Source organism: Gymnoscopelus braueri, assembly GCF_963280865.1.
Source record: "Gymnoscopelus braueri genome assembly, chromosome: 24".
Classification (NCBI taxonomy): Eukaryota; Metazoa; Chordata; class Actinopteri; order Myctophiformes; family Myctophidae; genus Gymnoscopelus; species Gymnoscopelus braueri.
In genome coordinates this window covers 30,373,891-30,391,510 of record NC_137626.1, presented here as the reverse complement: position 1 = coordinate 30,391,510, position 17,620 = coordinate 30,373,891, and the positions used below count along the sequence as shown (strand labels likewise).

The following is a 17,620-nucleotide window of genomic DNA, read 5'->3' as shown; positions in this document are numbered from 1 at the left end:
ACAGCAAGGGAGAAGCGTAACTTGGAAGCGTAGCTTGCAGTCTGCAGAGACATAGCTCTGTGATCTCACAAGGCCAGGCTCCGAGCACAGAAAGGGACCTGCACAGTTAAATCCTGAGTGTTATTTTTATGATGTGTACAAATGTTAATTCTGAGAGTGAGAGTTTAAATTAACATTTTACAGTGTGTCTTATTCCCTCTGTCTCTTTGTGTCTCTTCCTGTCTCTCTCTGTATATTTGTCCACTTTTCGAATGTGCATTTTCTTTCTGTGTTTTGATAGTAGTAAGTAACCAGGGGGGTCCCCACTCCCCAGCAAGTAATTAATATAGTGTCACAATAATGTTAACCACTTAAAACATATTGTATACTTTGGCTTTTCAAAAATATCAGATCTACAAGCTTACAAATGCACTGCACTGCGACACATTGTGAGCTTTTGGAAAAAAAGGGCAGCACAATACATAGCCTAAGGTCAAGTTTTAATAAGGGTGAAAGTGGTTAATGTCTGTTCTCGTATCCTCAGATGGATCGCTCTTTCGAGAAGTTACAAGCCATCATCTGGGGTGTAGCTGTTGGTGCCTCCATCAGCAGTGTGGCCAGAGGTAGGCCTGTCAAATATTACATAATTGTCTAATCGCAATTATTTGAGATAATCGCGATTATTTCTGCATAATTTCATAGTTATAATCGTTGAAAAATGTTCACACGTTTTGAAATATTAAAAAAGTAGTTCTACAAGTTTACAATGTGCATATGTATAAAATTATTTAATATTTCAATAATTTCTTTGTATATCTAAATTATTTGTCGTATCTGTGCAATTTGTGATCATGACAGCATACTGGGAATGTCGTGGCGAAGCATTTGAAGCATTGGCGGGATCCGTAGCGGCGGCCATAGCCATCACCTGGCTGGCCCTCTGGTGGTGCCGTGGGCCAGGAACCCGCAACCCTCCGCCGGTAGGGAAAAACCTCTCTCAGTGCCCCTCCCTCTCCACTGTAACCCCATAGGTGTAGTCCGGATAGGGGTAATTTAGTGATTATCATTAAATGAATATTAATGAAATTATGTATATCACCAGTTCATACAGATCAGTCTCATAAACTCTGAAGGATCTTAAATTCTTGGCTGAGGCAGGGTCATAGATCCTCCTGACAGAGATGACCTGACAAACAGGAGAGATAATGACAGGCAAACGTTGATCAAAATAACAATTATTTAATTAAGTAATGCAGATGTTTAAAGTAATACTAGGTAACGTTTTCAACAAAACTAAAGTTAAATTGTATATCTTTTGTCAGTGGCAAAAGTTTCACAACACCCACTCCATGAATTTCACCCCCGGAAGCCTTTTATTTATATATTTTCTATTGAACGGTGAAGGGGGGGACTTTCCCGGGAAAATGACGTTCCTGGCCAACGTCATGACGTCGTGGCCGACGTCCCCAGGAACTACCGCAACGGTTTCCTGTTTGGCCAGGAACTACCGCGGTAATAGCAAAAAGGAACCTCACGCTGATGTTAAGAGAATGTAGGATTGGAAGATCGAAAAAGAACAGAAAAAGAAAGCACAGCTCATGGTAACTAATGCTCCACTGGCTAAGAGAAACGATCCGTAGATAGTATAAAACAATTAAAAGATCGCTTTTTGAAACGCTTCCGGCTTCCGGTGAAAACGAATGGAATTCTGGGTAATCGAGGATTACGGAAATTGTATGCAGTGACGGTAGTGACCAGCAGAGGTTGCTAAAAATCGTTATTTGGTATTCTGCATTGTACAACTTTAACAACATTTTAACTTGGGAAAAAATGTTTAAGCGTAAAATTAAACAGGTCCATTTGTTTTCAAGACGAATCTGTTTGATTCTTCATATTCCATCCTGATTGGAAAAAGTACTCACATTTTTTACTTAAATGTAAAAGTATCAATACTGTAGAAATACTATACTGTTACAAGTAAAAGTCTGGAATAAAAAATGTACTTGAGTAAAAGTACAAAAGTATTGGTAGCAACATGTACTGTACTTAAAGTACCAAAAGTAGAAAGTACTCATTATGCAAAATGGCCCATTTCAAGTTCTTAAAATGAATACAAATCTATAGAAAAGCAGATCTACAAGCTCACAATGAGTTGCACCGCGACACGTTGTGAGCTTGTAGATCGGCTATTTTCACTACTTTTGTGCGACACTCTTGTATGATGAAGTAGAGCTTTAATTTACCAAAAAACATACACATTTGAAACCAACAGTGACGATATACAGTAACAACTAAAATGACCATGATGATTTCCCGGATTTAAAGGTATAACAACGTATAGGCTTTCCAGGTCTAAATGGGTTAAATCCTGAGTGTTATTTTTATGATTTGTACAAATGTTAATTTGAGAGTGAGAGAGAAATGGAACCAAGATGCACCCGTAACGGGGTCCATTTCGGTTCCATTTGTACACTCTCAGAGTTTAAATTAACATTTTACAGTGTGTCTCTTATTCGCTCTGTCTCTTCCTGTCTCTTCCTGTCTCTCTCTGTATATTTGTCCACTTTTCGAATGTGCATTTACTTTCTATAATGTTTTGATAGTAGTAACACATTATCTGTTCTCGTGTCCTCAGATGAATTGCTTTCTCAAGAATGGCTTTCTCCAGATGTTAACAGCCCTCATCTCTTGTCTTGCTCTTGGTGTCGCCATCGACATTATGGCCAGAGGTAGGCCTGTCGAAAATATTACATAATCGTCTAATCGCAATTATTTGAGATAATCACAATTATTTCTGCATAATTACATGGTTATAATCGTTTCCATATTGAAACATTTTCACACATTTTGAAATATTAAACATGTAGAAATAGCAGATCTTTCAATGTGTATATGTATAAAATTATTAAATATTTCAATAATTTATTTGTATATCTAAATTATTTGTCATATCTGTGCAATTTGTGAACGTCAACTTAAATTTGTAATCGTGACAGCGCATGTTGGCGAATTTGTGGGAGCATTGGCGCGATTCGCCACGATGGCCATACTCTTCCCCAGGCCTGGGCCAGGAAACCCAGACGAGGTAGGGAAAAACATCTCTCAGTGCCCCTCCCTCTCCACTGTAACCCCACAGGTGTAGTCCGGATAGGGGTAATTTAGTGATTATCATTAAATGAATATTAATGAAATTATATATATCACCAGTTCATACAGATCAGTCTCATAAAGGAGGATCTTAAATTCTTGGCTGAGGCAGGGTCATAGATCCTCCTGACAGAGATGACCTGACAAACAGGAGAGATAATAACAGGCAAACATTGATCAAAATAACAATTATTTAATTAAGTAATGCAGATGTTAGCAACATTTTAACTTGGAAAAAAATGTTTAAGCGTAAAATTAAACAGGTCCATTTGTTTTCAAGACGAATCTGTTTGATTCTTCATATTCCATCCTGATTGGAAAAAGTACTCAAATTTTTTACTTAAATGTAAAAGTATCAATACTGTAGAAATACTATACTGTTACAAGTAAAAGTCTGGAATAAAAAATGTACTTGAGTAAAAGTACAAAAGTATTGGTATCAACATGTACTGTACTTAAAGTACCAAAAGTAGAAAGTACTCAATTATGCAAAATGGCCCATTTCAAGTTCTTAAAATGAATAAAAATCTATAGAAAATAGCAGATCTACAAGCTCACAATGAGTTGCACCGCGACACGTTGTGAGCTTGTAGATCGGCTATTTTCACTACTTTTGTGCGACACTCTTGTATGATGAAGTAGAGCTTTAATTTACGAAAAAACATACACATTTGAAACCAACAGTGACGATATACAGTAACAACTAAAATGACCATGATGATTTCCCGGATTTAAAGGTATAACAACGTATAGGCTTTCCAGGTCTAAATGGGTTATTTTTATGATTTGTACAAATGTTAATTTGAGAGTGAGAGAGAAATGGACCAAGATACACCCGTAACAGGGTCCATTTCGGTTCCATTTCTACACTCTCAGAGTTTAAATTAACATTTTACAGTGTGTCTCTTATTCGCTCTGTCTCTTCCTGTCTCTTCCTGTCTCTCTCTGTATATTTGTCCACTTTTCGAATGTGCATTTACTTTACCTAGGAAGTTTTACCCTATAAGGGACAATGCCAAACACAGTATTCAGATCGCTTTCTTTGGTCAAATCTTGTCTACCATCATTATCAAACAGATAGCCCATTTCAGCTTGACCTACAATATCATTTTTTATCTAAAGTGATGTTGCGTGACTCCCATGTGCAGAGTCTGGGTTCTGCGGACAGCAAGGGAGAGGCGTAACTTGGAAGCGTAGCTTGCAGTCTGCAGAGACATAGCTCTGTGATCTCACAAGGCCAGGCTCCGAGCACAGAAAGGGACCTGCACAGTTAGATCCTGAGTGTTATTTGTATGATGTGTACAAATGTTAATTCTGAGAGTGAGAGAGAAATGGAACCAAGATGGACCCATAGGGGGGTCCATTTCGGTTCCATTTGTACACTCAGAATTTAAATTAACATTTTACAGTGTGTCTTATTCTCTCTGTCTCTTCATGTCTCTTCCTGTCTCTCTCTGTATATTTGTCCACTTTTCGAATGTGCATTTTCTTTCTGTGTTTTGATAGTAGTAAGTAACCAGGGGGGTCCCCACTCCCCAGCAAGTAATTAATATAGTGTCACAATAATGTTAACCACTTAAAACATATTGTATACTTTGGCTTTTCAAAAATATCAGATCTACAAGCTTACAAATGCACTGTACTGCGACACATTGTGAGCTTTTGGAAAAAAAGGGCAGCACAATACATAGCCTAAGGTCAAGTTTTAATAAGGGTGAAAGTGGTTAATGTCTGTTCTCGTATCCTCAGATGGATCGCTCTTTCGAGAAGTTACAAGCCATCATCTGGGGTGTAGCTGTTGGTGCCTCCATCAGCAGTGTGGCCAGAGGTAGGCCTGTCAAATATTACATAATTGTCTAATCGCAATTATTTGAGATAATCGCGATTATTTCTGCATAATTTCATAGTTATAATCGTTGAAAAATGTTCACACGTTTTGAAATATTAAAAAAGTAGTTCTACAAGTTTACAATGTGCATATGTATAAAATTATTGAATATGTCAATAATTTCTTTGTATATCTAAATTATTTGTCGTATCTGTGCAATTTGTGATCATGACAGCGTACTGGGAATGTCGTGGCGAAGCATTTGAAGCATTGGCGGGATCCGTAGAGGCGGCCATAGCCATCACTCGGCTGGCCCTCTGGTGGTGCCGTGGGCCAGGAACCCGCAACCCTCCGCCGGTAGGGAAAAACCTCTCTCAGTGCCCCTCCCTCTCCACTGTAACCCCACAGGTGTAGTCCGGATAGGGGTAATTTAGTGATTATCATTAAATGAATATTAATGAAATTATATATATCACCAGTTCATACAGATCAGTCTCATAAACTCTGAAGGATCTTAAATTCTTGGCTGAGGCAGGGTCATAGATCCTCCTGAGATGACCTGACAAACAGGAGAGATAATAACAGGCAAACGTTGATCAAAATAACAATTATTTAATTAAGTAATGCAGATGTTTAACAAATTTTTAACTTGGAAAAAATGTTAAAGCGTAAAATTAAACAGGTCCATTTGTTTTCAAGACGAATCTGTTTGATTCTTCATATTCCATCCTGATTGGAAAAAGTACTCACATTTTTTACTTAAATGTAAAAGTATCAATACTGTAGAAATACTATACTGTTACAAGTAAAAGCCTGGAATAAAAAATGTACTTGAGTAAAAGTACAAAAGTATTGGTATCAACATGTACTGTACTTAAAGTACCAAAAGTAGAAAGTACTCATTATGCAAAATGGCCCATTTCAAGTTCTTAAAATGAATAAAAATCTATAGAAAAGCAGATCTACAAGCTCACAATGAGTTGCACCGCGACACGTTGTGAGCTTGTAGATCGGCTATTTTCACTACTTTTGTGCGACACTCTTGTATGATGAAGTAGAGCTTTAATTTACGAAAAAACATACACATTTGAAACCAACAGTGACGATATACAGTAACAACTAAAATGACCATGATGATTTCCCAGATTTAAAGGTATAACAACGTATAGGCTTTCCAGGTCTAAATGGGTTAAATCCTGAGTGTTATTTTTATGATTTGTACTAATGTTAATTTGAGAGTGAGAGAGAAATGGAACCAAGATGCACCCGTAACGGGGTCCATTTCGGTTCCATTTGTACACTCTCAGAGTTTAAATTAACATTTTACAGTGTGTCTTATTCGCTCTGTCTCTTCCTGTCTCTCTCTGTATATTTGTCCACTTTTCGAATGTGCATTTACTTTCCGTAATGTTTTGATAGTAGTAACACATTGTCCGTTCTCGTGTCCTCAGATGAATTGCTTTCTCAAGAATGGCTTTCTCCAGATGTTAACAGCCCTCATCTATTGTCTTGCTCTTGGTGTCGCCATCGACATTATGGCCGGAGGTAGGCCTGTCGAAAATATTACATAATCGTCTAATCGCAATTATTTGAGATAATCGCAATTATTTCTGCATAATTACATGGTTATAATCGTTTCCATATTGAAACATTTTCACACATTTTGAAATATTAAACATGTAGAAATAGCAGATCTTTCAATGTGTATATGTATAAAATTGTTAAATATGTCAATAATTTATTTGTATATCTAAATTATTTGTCATATCTGTGCAATTTGTGAACGTCAACTTAAATTTGTAATCGTGACAGCGCATGTTGGCGAATTTGTGGGAGCATTGATCGATCGATTCGCCACGATGGCCATACTCTTCCCCAGGCCTGGGCCAGGAAACCCAGACGAGGTAGGGAAAAACATCTCTCAGTGCCCCTCCCTCTCCACTGTAACCCCACAGGTGTAGTCCGGATATGGGTAATTTAGTGATTATCATTAAATTGATATTAATGAAATTATATATATATCACCAGTTCATACAGATCAGTCAGAATAACAATTATTTAATTATATAAAATTATTATTCATAATATCAAAATAACAATTATTTATTTCAGTAATGCAGATGTTTAACAACATTTTAACTTGGAAAATAATTTAAAGCGTAAAATTAAACAGGTCCATGTGGTTTCAAGACGAATCTGTTTGATTCTTCATATTCCATCCTGATTGGAAAAAGTACTCACATTTTTTACTTAAGTAAAAGTATCAATACTGTAGAAATACTATACTGTTACAAGTAAAAGTCTGGAATTCAAAGTTTACTTGAGTAAAAGTACAAAAGTATTGGTATCAACATGTACTGTACTCAAAGTACCAAAAGTAGAAAGTACTCATTATGCAAAATGGCCCATTTCAAGTTCTTAAAATGAATACAAATCTTTAGAAAATAGCAGATCTACTGTACAAGCTCACAATGAGTCGCACCACGACACAATTTAGTAGATTGTAGAAACAATCTATATGAATTTTTTCATGTTGATTAATTGATAAATATATCAAAGATTTGCTTCTGTTACTTGATTAACCTACGGGTTATTGGTTCTAAATTGATAGTCGATTTCGATGTATTTCCGGTTAATTTCCCAGCCCTATGTTGAAGGCTTTCCCTTCCTTTCCTTTGCCTTCCCAGGCCTAGGGCGACATGCTGCAAGCTGGGGTGCTCAGGGGTTAGAGCACTGCCCCCTCCACCCGCCCCTCTACGCACACCTCCACCTCCCCTCCCCCAACCCCTGTTCCCCCTGGGGGTTATTTCCCTCTCCACTCGTTTTTTTTAAAACAAAAATTCTATATCTCTTGATCATGTAGCCAGAGTCTCAACACACTGAGCTATCTGCTGCCTCTCTCTGCCATGGTCTTCATTCTAACTTGGTTAATAACAAACGACGATACAAAAAAGAAAGAAACATATTTGTCTATGGTTTGTTGTGTTGTTTGGCTAGATGTTTGAAGGTTTAGGAACCACAAGCCTCTGGCTTTTTTCTCATTATCCATTTGGCTTTTTAGGGATATAGGAAAGTGCACAGTGGCTTACTGGATTAAGGGCTTGCCTACAAAACTGAAGGTTGCAGGTTTGATTTCGGGTTCTGACCTTGCATCAAGGTGTCCTTAAAATCATGTACATTTTTAAAAATACGTTTTTAATATAAATCTTATATAAATCTTTCTGGCACTGCATCTTTTCTCTCCATGAGAAATTGCGGCCGCCATTGTTGTGTACTGCTGTTTGCCTCTTGTCAGACTGTTTAAACGAGTTGCACAGCTCTCAGACCGGTAAGAGGCGTGCCCGCTCAGATTCTGAGCGTAAGTTACATCCCGTGCACAAATACAGGGGTTTTGGCCCAGAAGTTCCTCGCCCCTCCCGTTTGTATGTGAGAGCTTGCGAAAACTTCTGGGAACTCAGATTAGCTGGACTTGAACCTGTGGCCTTGCTTGCAGAGAGGGGAATTGAACCTGTGGCCCTGGTCGCCGTGTGGCCCTATGCCAAAGACCACAGAGGTGTCATGTTTCTTTTGGTGCTTTTAATACAATATAATACAATTGGGGTGGTTGTATTTTGTATATATATATATTTTTATATTTAGATCCTGTGTCTAGGTGAGACACGACCTTTGACACGATCCTGTTTCTGGTTTGACACAAATTTTGTGTCAAACAAGATTCAAGATTCAATTTATCCCCTGAGCAAGCAGGCAGGCTCTATTAGCTCAAAGGTAAAGATGTCAGCACTTGCTCAGGAGACCCGGGTTCAAATCTGGGGTAGAAGAGGAAAGCTTTCCTGTGTGGAGTTTGCATGTTCTCCCCGTGTCTCCTAGGGTAGTTACCCTCACAAAAAACATGCAGTAATCCTGGTCACTATACTGCCTCCCCCTGGCCAGCAGGGGCGCCTGATGGAGGGGAAGGGAACTGGTTGGAATAACGTGTTCCTTCCACGCGCTACGTCCAACCAGGGAAACTCTCCCCTGTCAGGTGATAAGAAGGTCAGACGGCTCTCATGCATTGAAGGAGGCATGAGCTCGGCCCTGGCAAAAATCCGGAAGACCAGGAATCCACGCATTTGCATTGACAAAGCATTGGCAGATTCTGCCCCAGAGGTAAAATAAAAGTGCGGTGGGAGCGCGCCCTTAGAAGGGAATTAGTAGAATTGGCCTCAGGTCTTAATGGGTAAAGCATGGGATTTTGGCCCAGATTAATCCGTCCCTGTGAACCAACACTGTATGTATGTGAGCATGCACTCACCGCCACTTAGTGTGTTGGTGTCACGGGATCTTTAAAGTATTATAAGTTCTTCTGTTGTTCTCAGTGACTGTCATCAGCTGCATGCTATGAATGATCATTAAAAGCAATAAATCAATACTTGATCTATATTTAGTCGTAGGAATCACAGTGCTGTTATTGTAATGAGAATGAGCTCACTAATATAAATTACTGTAAGTACACAACTAAATAGAAATATATCATGAATGAAAACTTCTTAATGGGTCTTAAAAAACTGACTGTTACACAAGTCTAGTCTAGCTAATAATAATGAAGCAGTAATGGTTTTGAAAAAAATATTTTATTATTAAATCACCTGAATATTTACAAGCGTCATCATTAAAGTGTGACTATGGTGTAAAGTTCACTGGGGCAGGTATCTATTCCACATTATAACCAGACAAGCTCACACCAGTCTGTTGAAAAAAAAAGTTAAAGCAAAAACAATTAAAGCATAAATTAGCTCATGAAGTCTTATCGAAAACGAACACAAATGATATTCATGAAAACAACGTCTCCAGCTCCTTCAAACAGAAAAGATGGACTTGGCTTGAGAACAACAGAGTCAAGCTACACAATAATCTAGACAAAGAATAATTACAAAGTCCCCTCAAAACACAATGATTATATTCAATAAATGACCAACTGGGGGGCGTGTTCTCTCCTCCGCGTCATCAGTGCCCATACCCTAGGTGGGGTTGGCAAAAGGGCCTTTCTGTGTGGAGTTTGCATGTTCTCCCCGTGTTCCCTAGCGGGTAGGTACCCTCACAAAAACATGCAGTAATCCTGGTCACTATACTGCCTCCCCCTGGCCAGCCGGGGCGCCTGATGGAGGGGAAAGGAACTGGTTGGAATAACGTGTTCCTTCCACGCGCTACGTCCAACCAGGGAAACTCTCCCCTGTCAGGTGACAAGAAGGTCAGTTGGCTCTCATATATTGAAGGAGGCATGAGCTCGGCCCTGGCCTCCCTAGGTTGGCAGAGGGAAGGTAGTGCCCAGGATTACATAGACAATTGGCACTGGGTGTAAAAAATAGGGTTACAAAATCGTGGGGGAAAAAAAGACCAACTGGTATTACATTACATTACAGTCATTTAGCAGACGCTTTTATCCAAAGCGACTTACAATAAGTGCATTCAACATAGGTAGGGTACAAAAACTACTAATCACCAGAAGTCTTAAGTGCATCTTCTGCAAAAACAAGCAACCAAGAGTATACCTAGCGCTAAGGTAAAAGTGCATTATATCAGCTACCTATTTCCTTAAACAGATGAGACAAAAATAGCAAAATCAAATGAGCAGGAGCTAAAACAAATAAGTGTATCGACTAAACAAGATCCAATAAAACAATACAACAATAAAACAAGCGTTCGTACGTACAACTAGTTAACAACAAGTAGGCCAGGCAGAGAGGATGGGTAGTGTTTCCTGAAGAGGTGGGTTTTCAGGCTCAGCCTGCGGCGAAAGATCACTATCACACTAATCACAGTGTTTCTCATGGAGACATAATTCTAAGTGCCTCATCTTAAACAAAATGTGAAACGGATCACTTCTTTATCAAACTGTATTAGAGATCAGACTGACATTAGACATCACACTGATTTAGCGCAAAATGTATAAAACGCAGCTATCCAATTATATTTAAAGGTATTTAATATAATCATATTAAAAGACACACACACACGTTACTTTATAAGTAGAACAACAGGCCACAGAGATGCATTGGAGTTTCACTGCAGGTTGAGTTGGAAGATGAGTTGTTGTTCACTGTCTCTCCAAAGCCCTGCTCCTGACACATGGAGGAAGGAAACATAGGAAGGAACACACACACACACACACACACACACACACACACACACACACACACACACACACACACACACACACACACACACATACATACATCAATGGCGATCTGATCGGACTGCATGCTCTTTTCAGTTTGAAGAAGAGCATGGGCTCGAACTGTCACTCTCTGTAACTCTGCAATAAAGCTCAGACTAAGTTATTCTGAGGTTTTCAAATAAATAACACAACACGGCACTCTGACACATCAATAACGTACACATATAACGTACACAATAACGTACGCCATTGATGTGTGTGTGTGTGTGTGTGTGTGTGTGTGTGTGTGTGTGTGTGTGTGTGTGTGTGTGTGTGTGTGTGTGTGTGTGTGTGTGTGTGTGTGTGTGTGTGTGTGTGTGTGTTTGTGTGTGTGTGTTCCTATGTTATAGGGGCGGCCATAGCTGAGTGGTTAGTGAGCCCGCCTAGGGAGCCAGAGGCCCTGGTTGCCCCAGGTTCGATTCCAGGCCAGGTCAGCATACAGTATGTGTCGATGAAATGATATCTGTCCCTGAGCAAGACTCTTAACCCCTAATTGCTCACAGGTTCTCAACAAGACCGCAAGGACTTAATTGAACGACCTGTTAAAAAAAGGATTATCCTTATAGATACTTACAGGTTATGTGAGGCTGAACAGAGCTTCATGTCTTCATAGCGATGCCACTAGTATCACCAGAGTCTTCATCAGCTGCAAAGACACAATTTTACATTAAACTGGGACAACAGCAAATAACAAATACATGCATGAACAATAGAAGAGACTCATAACAACCTTAGATTCTGTGTTCACTTACTGTTAGTCTGAGTGAATCCTGACAACAGAAGAAAAAATAAAGGATGATAGGAGCGAGTTAGAGGAAACACTGTTAAATAATACAAGGGAAATATTATTGTAGTTGCTGTTATTGTTATTATTCAAGTATAATAGCTGTATGGTCTCTACGTGTCCCATAGAAGCTGTGCTGTTCAAACTGCAGTATTGATGTGTCGTCATGCAAACTTACCAGGTTTGGACCTTTTCCTCAGCAGCAGTCCAACAACAACACCAATGAGAACAATCAGACCCAGAACTACACCAGCAATGATGATGACACTAGAAGATCCTCCTGCATCAAGACAGAAAAACAACAATTCACACCTTAACATCATCTCTGACTCATGTCATGAACAGAAGAAAAAACTTTTCTCATGTGTAAATAATGTCCATAATTAATGTTTATATGTTCACTACTAAGAGTCACAAAATGACATGAAATCACAACCTAACTGGATAACAGAAGCTAAATGTCACACAAAGCCCCACAAGGAGAACAACAGATAGAATAAATACAAATTAAACAAAATGCATGAAGAACAAGTACATGTGTCACATGCAGGTGTGGTGAGAACCCAAATGCAGGACAGCCAGGCAGGTAGCAATCAAAAACCATGATTGGGAGTTTTAATACAGGTGAACAGAGAAGACATCACAAACAAACTAACATGATGTGACACCAAACAATGACCCAACAAGGACTGATTGGGGAACAAGACTAATATAAACATGAGAGGTGATTACAAATGAGATACAGCTGGGGAAGACAAGAACATGGAACTATGAAAACTAGAACATAATCATAACACATAGAAATACAAGACATAGAAGACAGGCAACGTCTAACTGTGACAACATGTGTTTCATGTCTACCTTCATCAGCTGGTTTCTTCTGGTTGGTCCTGATCAGGTTTGGGTCCAGTCTGGTCTGGATGTCCTCTTCGACCCCATAGAGCTGAACCACACAGTTGTAATGCTTCCAGTCTTCATGTTTGACTGAAGACACGTTCAGGTCAGCACTGATCTGGAAGGTTCCATCATTGTTGGGGAGGAGCTCTCCATGGTCCACGTTGTCACTGAGCTCCTCTCCATCTTTAGCCCAGAATATGATTACTCTGTCTGGGTAGAAACCTGTAGCGTGACACCTCACTGGAGAAGAGGGAGTCTTCTGGAGGAAAGATACAGAGGGGAGCTCTGAGAGAGAGAGAGAGAGAGAGAGAGAGAGAGAGAGAGCGAGAGAGAGAGAGAGAGAGAGAGAGAGAGAGAGAGAGAGAGAGAGAGAGAGAGAGAGAGAGAGAGAGAGAGAGAGAGAGAGAGAGAGAGACAGACAGACAGACAGACAGACAGACAGACAGACAGACAGACAGACAGACAGACAGACAGACAGACAGACACACAGAGAGAGACAGAGAGAGAGAGAGAGAGAGAGAGAGAGAGAGAGAGAGAGAGAGAGAGAGAGACAGACACACACACACACACACACACACACACACACACACACACACATAGAGAGACACAGAGAGAGACAGAGAGAGAGATACATTATTTTGTTAGTGTTCTTTGTATTTACATTTGGAATTTGTCGACTTTGATTTGATTTAAGAACTGTTATATTTCATGACAATAAAACACCTTTGAACCATCTCATAGTAATGATACTATTTATCTAAGTACAAGTCCATCACATCATGTTGTACCTGTCCTCTGTTCTTCTCATAGTAATGTTACTACATTGTAACATATTTGTACAGCTTCTTATGTTATTTTATTTCGTTTTGACTTTTTGTTTAGCTAAAAGTTTGTATTTATTTATTTAGTGTTAGCTTTAGTTTTGATTGTAATATTGGGTAATCATGAACAAGATTCAACAAGCTCAGAAAAATAGTGAAAATAGCTGATCTACAAGCTCACAACACGATGCTTTATGAGCTTGTAGATCTGATATTTTCACTATTTTTGAAAATCTTTCACGACTGGGCTTAAAACTTAAAACTAAGGACATTTTCTCTATGACTTTAGTTTATTTTAGTTAGTTTTGTAAACACACAATACAGTTTCATTCAGTTATTGTTAGTTTTTTGTGAAGCCTCGTTTTTATTTTTATTTCAGTAAGTTTATTTATTTCATTAGTTGTAACTATACAACTACTGTATAATGACCCTGACAACTCCATCACATCATGTTGTTGTAGCTCTTCTCTGTTGTTCTCATAGTGATGTTACTACATCTTAACATATTTATCTAAGTACAACTCCTCAAACATCATGATGTACCTGTTCTCTGTACAGTCTTGTTTCCATAGGTCACATACTTCTTCAGCCATTCAATGCAGGTACTGGTCAGGTAGTACTTATCGTGTGCCATCAAAGCTGTGTTTTGTTCCCATTTCAGTTTAGTGATGAAGGCCTGTGGTTTTGGAGCGACCCATGACTCTGTCTTCAGGTCATATGAGAGGAAGTCTTCTCCATCATGACCATACTGTCGAAAACCATCAGTGTCTCCAGTCTCATCATCCCACTCACAACCAACCATCTTCTGTTCGATGTGGACACCTGACAGACAGACAGACAGACAGACAGAGAGACAACATTAATATAACATATTAAACATGTGTCTAAATACAGTGCAATATATTAACATGCACTATATTCTATAGACAGTACAATATATTAACATACACTAGTCTATACAGTACAGTATATTAACATACAATAGTCTATAGACAGTACAATATATTAACATACACTAGTCTATAGACAGTACAATATATTAACATACAATAGTCTATAGACAGTACAATATATTAACATACACTAGTCTATAGACAGTACAATATATTAACATATTCTAGTCTATAGACAGTACAGTATATTAACATACAATAGTCTATAGACAGTACAGTATATTAACATACAATAGTCTATAGACAGTACAGTATATTAACATACACTAGTCTATAGACAGTACAGTATATTAACATACAATAGTCTATAGACAGTACAGTATATTAACATACTAGTCTATAGACAGTATAATATATTAACATACACTAGTCATAGAGCAGTGTGTGTAGAGGGAGAGCAGTAATGAATACAGTAAAGCTTCAGGTTAGTGTTACCGTCTGATTGGTTGAACCGCTTCATGGCCTCCCCAAGATTTAATTTGCTGATATGTACACCTCCTCTACATATATCTGTCTGTCTCTTCTCATACTGTTGTCCCAGCTTCTCCATCCAGCTCTGTTTGTTCACATAGATGTTGATGTTGCTGTCAAAGTATCCCATCAGCTCATCATCCAGGAGGTTCACAGCCACAAACTCAGGAAATTCACTCAAACCAGTGCTGGTAGTATAAATGGACTTATATGAATGAATTGCTGAAAAAGTGCAGAAATGTTTTTAATTCGTTTTTAAAATTGTTTTCTTAGCCTATGATGATTTGTTTGACAGAACATGTGTCCTCTATTGTCTTAATTATCATATTACTAATCATACCTATAGTCTTTAGTCCTATTATTGTTAATATTTAGGTTATCATTAGGTTTTTCAGAATTTAAAGAAAGTTACATTTATACAAGACTACAATTGCATACCCCCCCCCCCCTGCAATTTGTAATAACTGTTGAATAACATTCTTATTTCAAGTTCTCAACAACCCTCTTGATACAGCAGGTGGTTTAACTGATTTCCAAGAAATGCAATAAATTATCACCATTTATAAAACTAAATCAAACAAACAAAAAAACGCAAAAGCTCAGCATTTTCCTCTTACTGGCATGAGTCGTTTTTTTGGTCAAATAGTTGGAAAGACTTTTAAACTAATGTTCAACTGGTACCTCTGTACTTGTCCAGGTACTTTCTATGCAGTCTTTAGCCTGAGGTAAATTATTAAGGTATTATTGCACATATTAGAAGTAAAATGATAATAATAATAATAGCCTACCTAGCCTAAATAATAAAAAACGAAGAATTGGAGGATCACATCAGAAACAATATGATTTGTCACCTTCTGTTATATTTGTATTATGTGAGAATGACACAAACGTATATTGCAAGTATGCAAACGCTAATTAATTACACCATTTGCTATATAGCATATCTCAAAATCACACTAACATTCCTATGTATTTATACCTACAGGCAGTCAGGCACAGACACAGTTCATATCTCAGTCAGACAAAAGTCACAACAAATGGCCTCAAACTAAAAATATCAAGGCTTCCATGTGAGCTGTTGTAATAATAGGCCTAACCTGTTACAATAAGTTATTGAGTTAAACTCTTACCTGCAGATGTGGTGTAAACACAGAGCAACAACACAGTGAAAGCCTTCATCTTTAGATTAAAATAGTAGAAAATATGAAATAAGTTGAAAAGTTGTTCTTATGATTTGACTGAAACTTCATCTACCACCTTCTGAGATGAAAGCTCTGATCAAATGGCTGCTCGGCACAACACAGTGTGTAATGTTAATGTGCGCAGGTCGCAACTCGGGCTACAACCAATAGAAATTCAGTAAATGCTGTTACTAGGTGAACTTAAGTCACTGCAGGTTGTTAAATGAAAGTGAAACTTTACATGTAGACTAAAGTGTCTTGCTAATACTTTAATAAGTCATTGAAGTACATCATTATATTGAGTATTGACCTACAGTACATATGTGACAGATCAGTGACCAGGTTAAGATATAGTGATGCATATTAATGGTGGTCAGTGATGTTTAGGTTCAGTTGAGCTCCTAACAGCAGCTGCTACTGGCACTGACGGGTGAGCAGCGTTACAGCGGCCTCTGCTGGACAGATTGTGTATGTTCATCTATAGACGGTTTCACGGAAATCACCTGATGAGACATAGTTGTAGTGCCAGCAGCAGCAATATTGTTTGTTTGTGTGTGTGTGTGTGTGTGTGTGTGTGTGTGTGTGTGTGTGTGTGTGTGTGTGTGTGTGTGTGTGTGTGTGTGTGTGTGTGTGTGTGTGTGTGTGTGTGTGTGAGAGAGAGAGAGAGAGAGAGAGAGAGAGAGAGAGAGAGAGAGAGAGAGAGAGAGAGAGAGAGAATAGCCGAGCACATCTGCTAACTGCTGCATATCACTGTTATCATTGTCTCCTTGTTTCTTATTCACTTAGTACTATTAGGATGTAGGCTATGTTATTCACTAGTGTCAAAAAATGTGTTTAGCAAAAATCGGCCTCTGGTGGCGCTATAACAGGCCCATGTGAAGAATTTGGGTCAGAGGTTCTGCTCTGGCATCCAGGGAGACAATAACATAAAAGTAGAAAATGGCTCTAATGGCTCTATTTTAATCATTTAACTTGATTTGACTTTCACTTGACTTGAGTGAGGAACTGTGTGTGGCTGGTAGGTTCCACATGTTTTTGTGTAGGTTTATGTGTGCAAACATAACACAGAGCATTCTTATTCTCAGATGATACACACACAGAGTAGAACAAATGCTTTGATATAGATTTACTTACCACTGTGAGTGAGTCCATATCATTTTTCACTCACAATGCTTGAAGAAAGTAAAAGTGATAAATACAGTCAACCATGAGAGCAACATCAAGCACACTGTACAAGTGAGGTGAAATGTGATTATTAACCAAATGGAACCATTTGGATGCTCTGAGAGTTACAGACCTGGGCCCTATTCCTCGAAAGGTGAATTAAATAAGCCTGGCCTTAAGTCAAATCCAGGCTTGACAA

At 38.6% G+C, this 17,620-nt stretch overlaps 1 protein-coding gene across 1 annotated transcript; it reads right to left on the bottom strand.

Moving 5' to 3' along the window:
• Positions 1–9,548: 9,548 nt before the first annotated feature.
• Positions 9,549–16,718, bottom strand: LOC308080303 (H-2 class I histocompatibility antigen, alpha chain-like). Its single transcript, XM_080422102.1, has 8 exons — positions 16,207–16,718; positions 15,041–15,298; positions 14,196–14,474; positions 12,796–13,116; positions 12,113–12,214; positions 11,903–11,920; positions 11,725–11,796; positions 9,549–11,055 (listed from the first exon to the last, which is right to left on the bottom strand). Exons 1-7 carry the CDS (start codon positions 16,253–16,255, stop codon positions 11,750–11,752), a joined length of 1,074 nt encoding a protein of 357 aa, XP_080278228.1. The 5' UTR covers positions 16,256–16,718; the 3' UTR covers positions 9,549–11,055; positions 11,725–11,749.
• Between the last annotated feature and the right edge of the window lie 902 nt (positions 16,719–17,620).

Coding starts and splice junctions, on each gene's coding strand:
- LOC308080303 (XM_080422102.1), bottom strand. CDS start 16,255: ATGAAGGCTTTCACTGTGTTGTTGCTCTGTGTTTACACCACATCTGCA. Junction 15,299..16,206: donor TGTTTACACCACATCTGCAG/GTAAGAGTTTAA, acceptor GCACTTTTTCAG/CAATTCATTCATATAAGTCC. Junction 12,215..12,795: donor GAAGAAACCAGCTGATGAAG/GTAGACATGAAA, acceptor GTCTTGATGCAG/GAGGATCTTCTAGTGTCATC.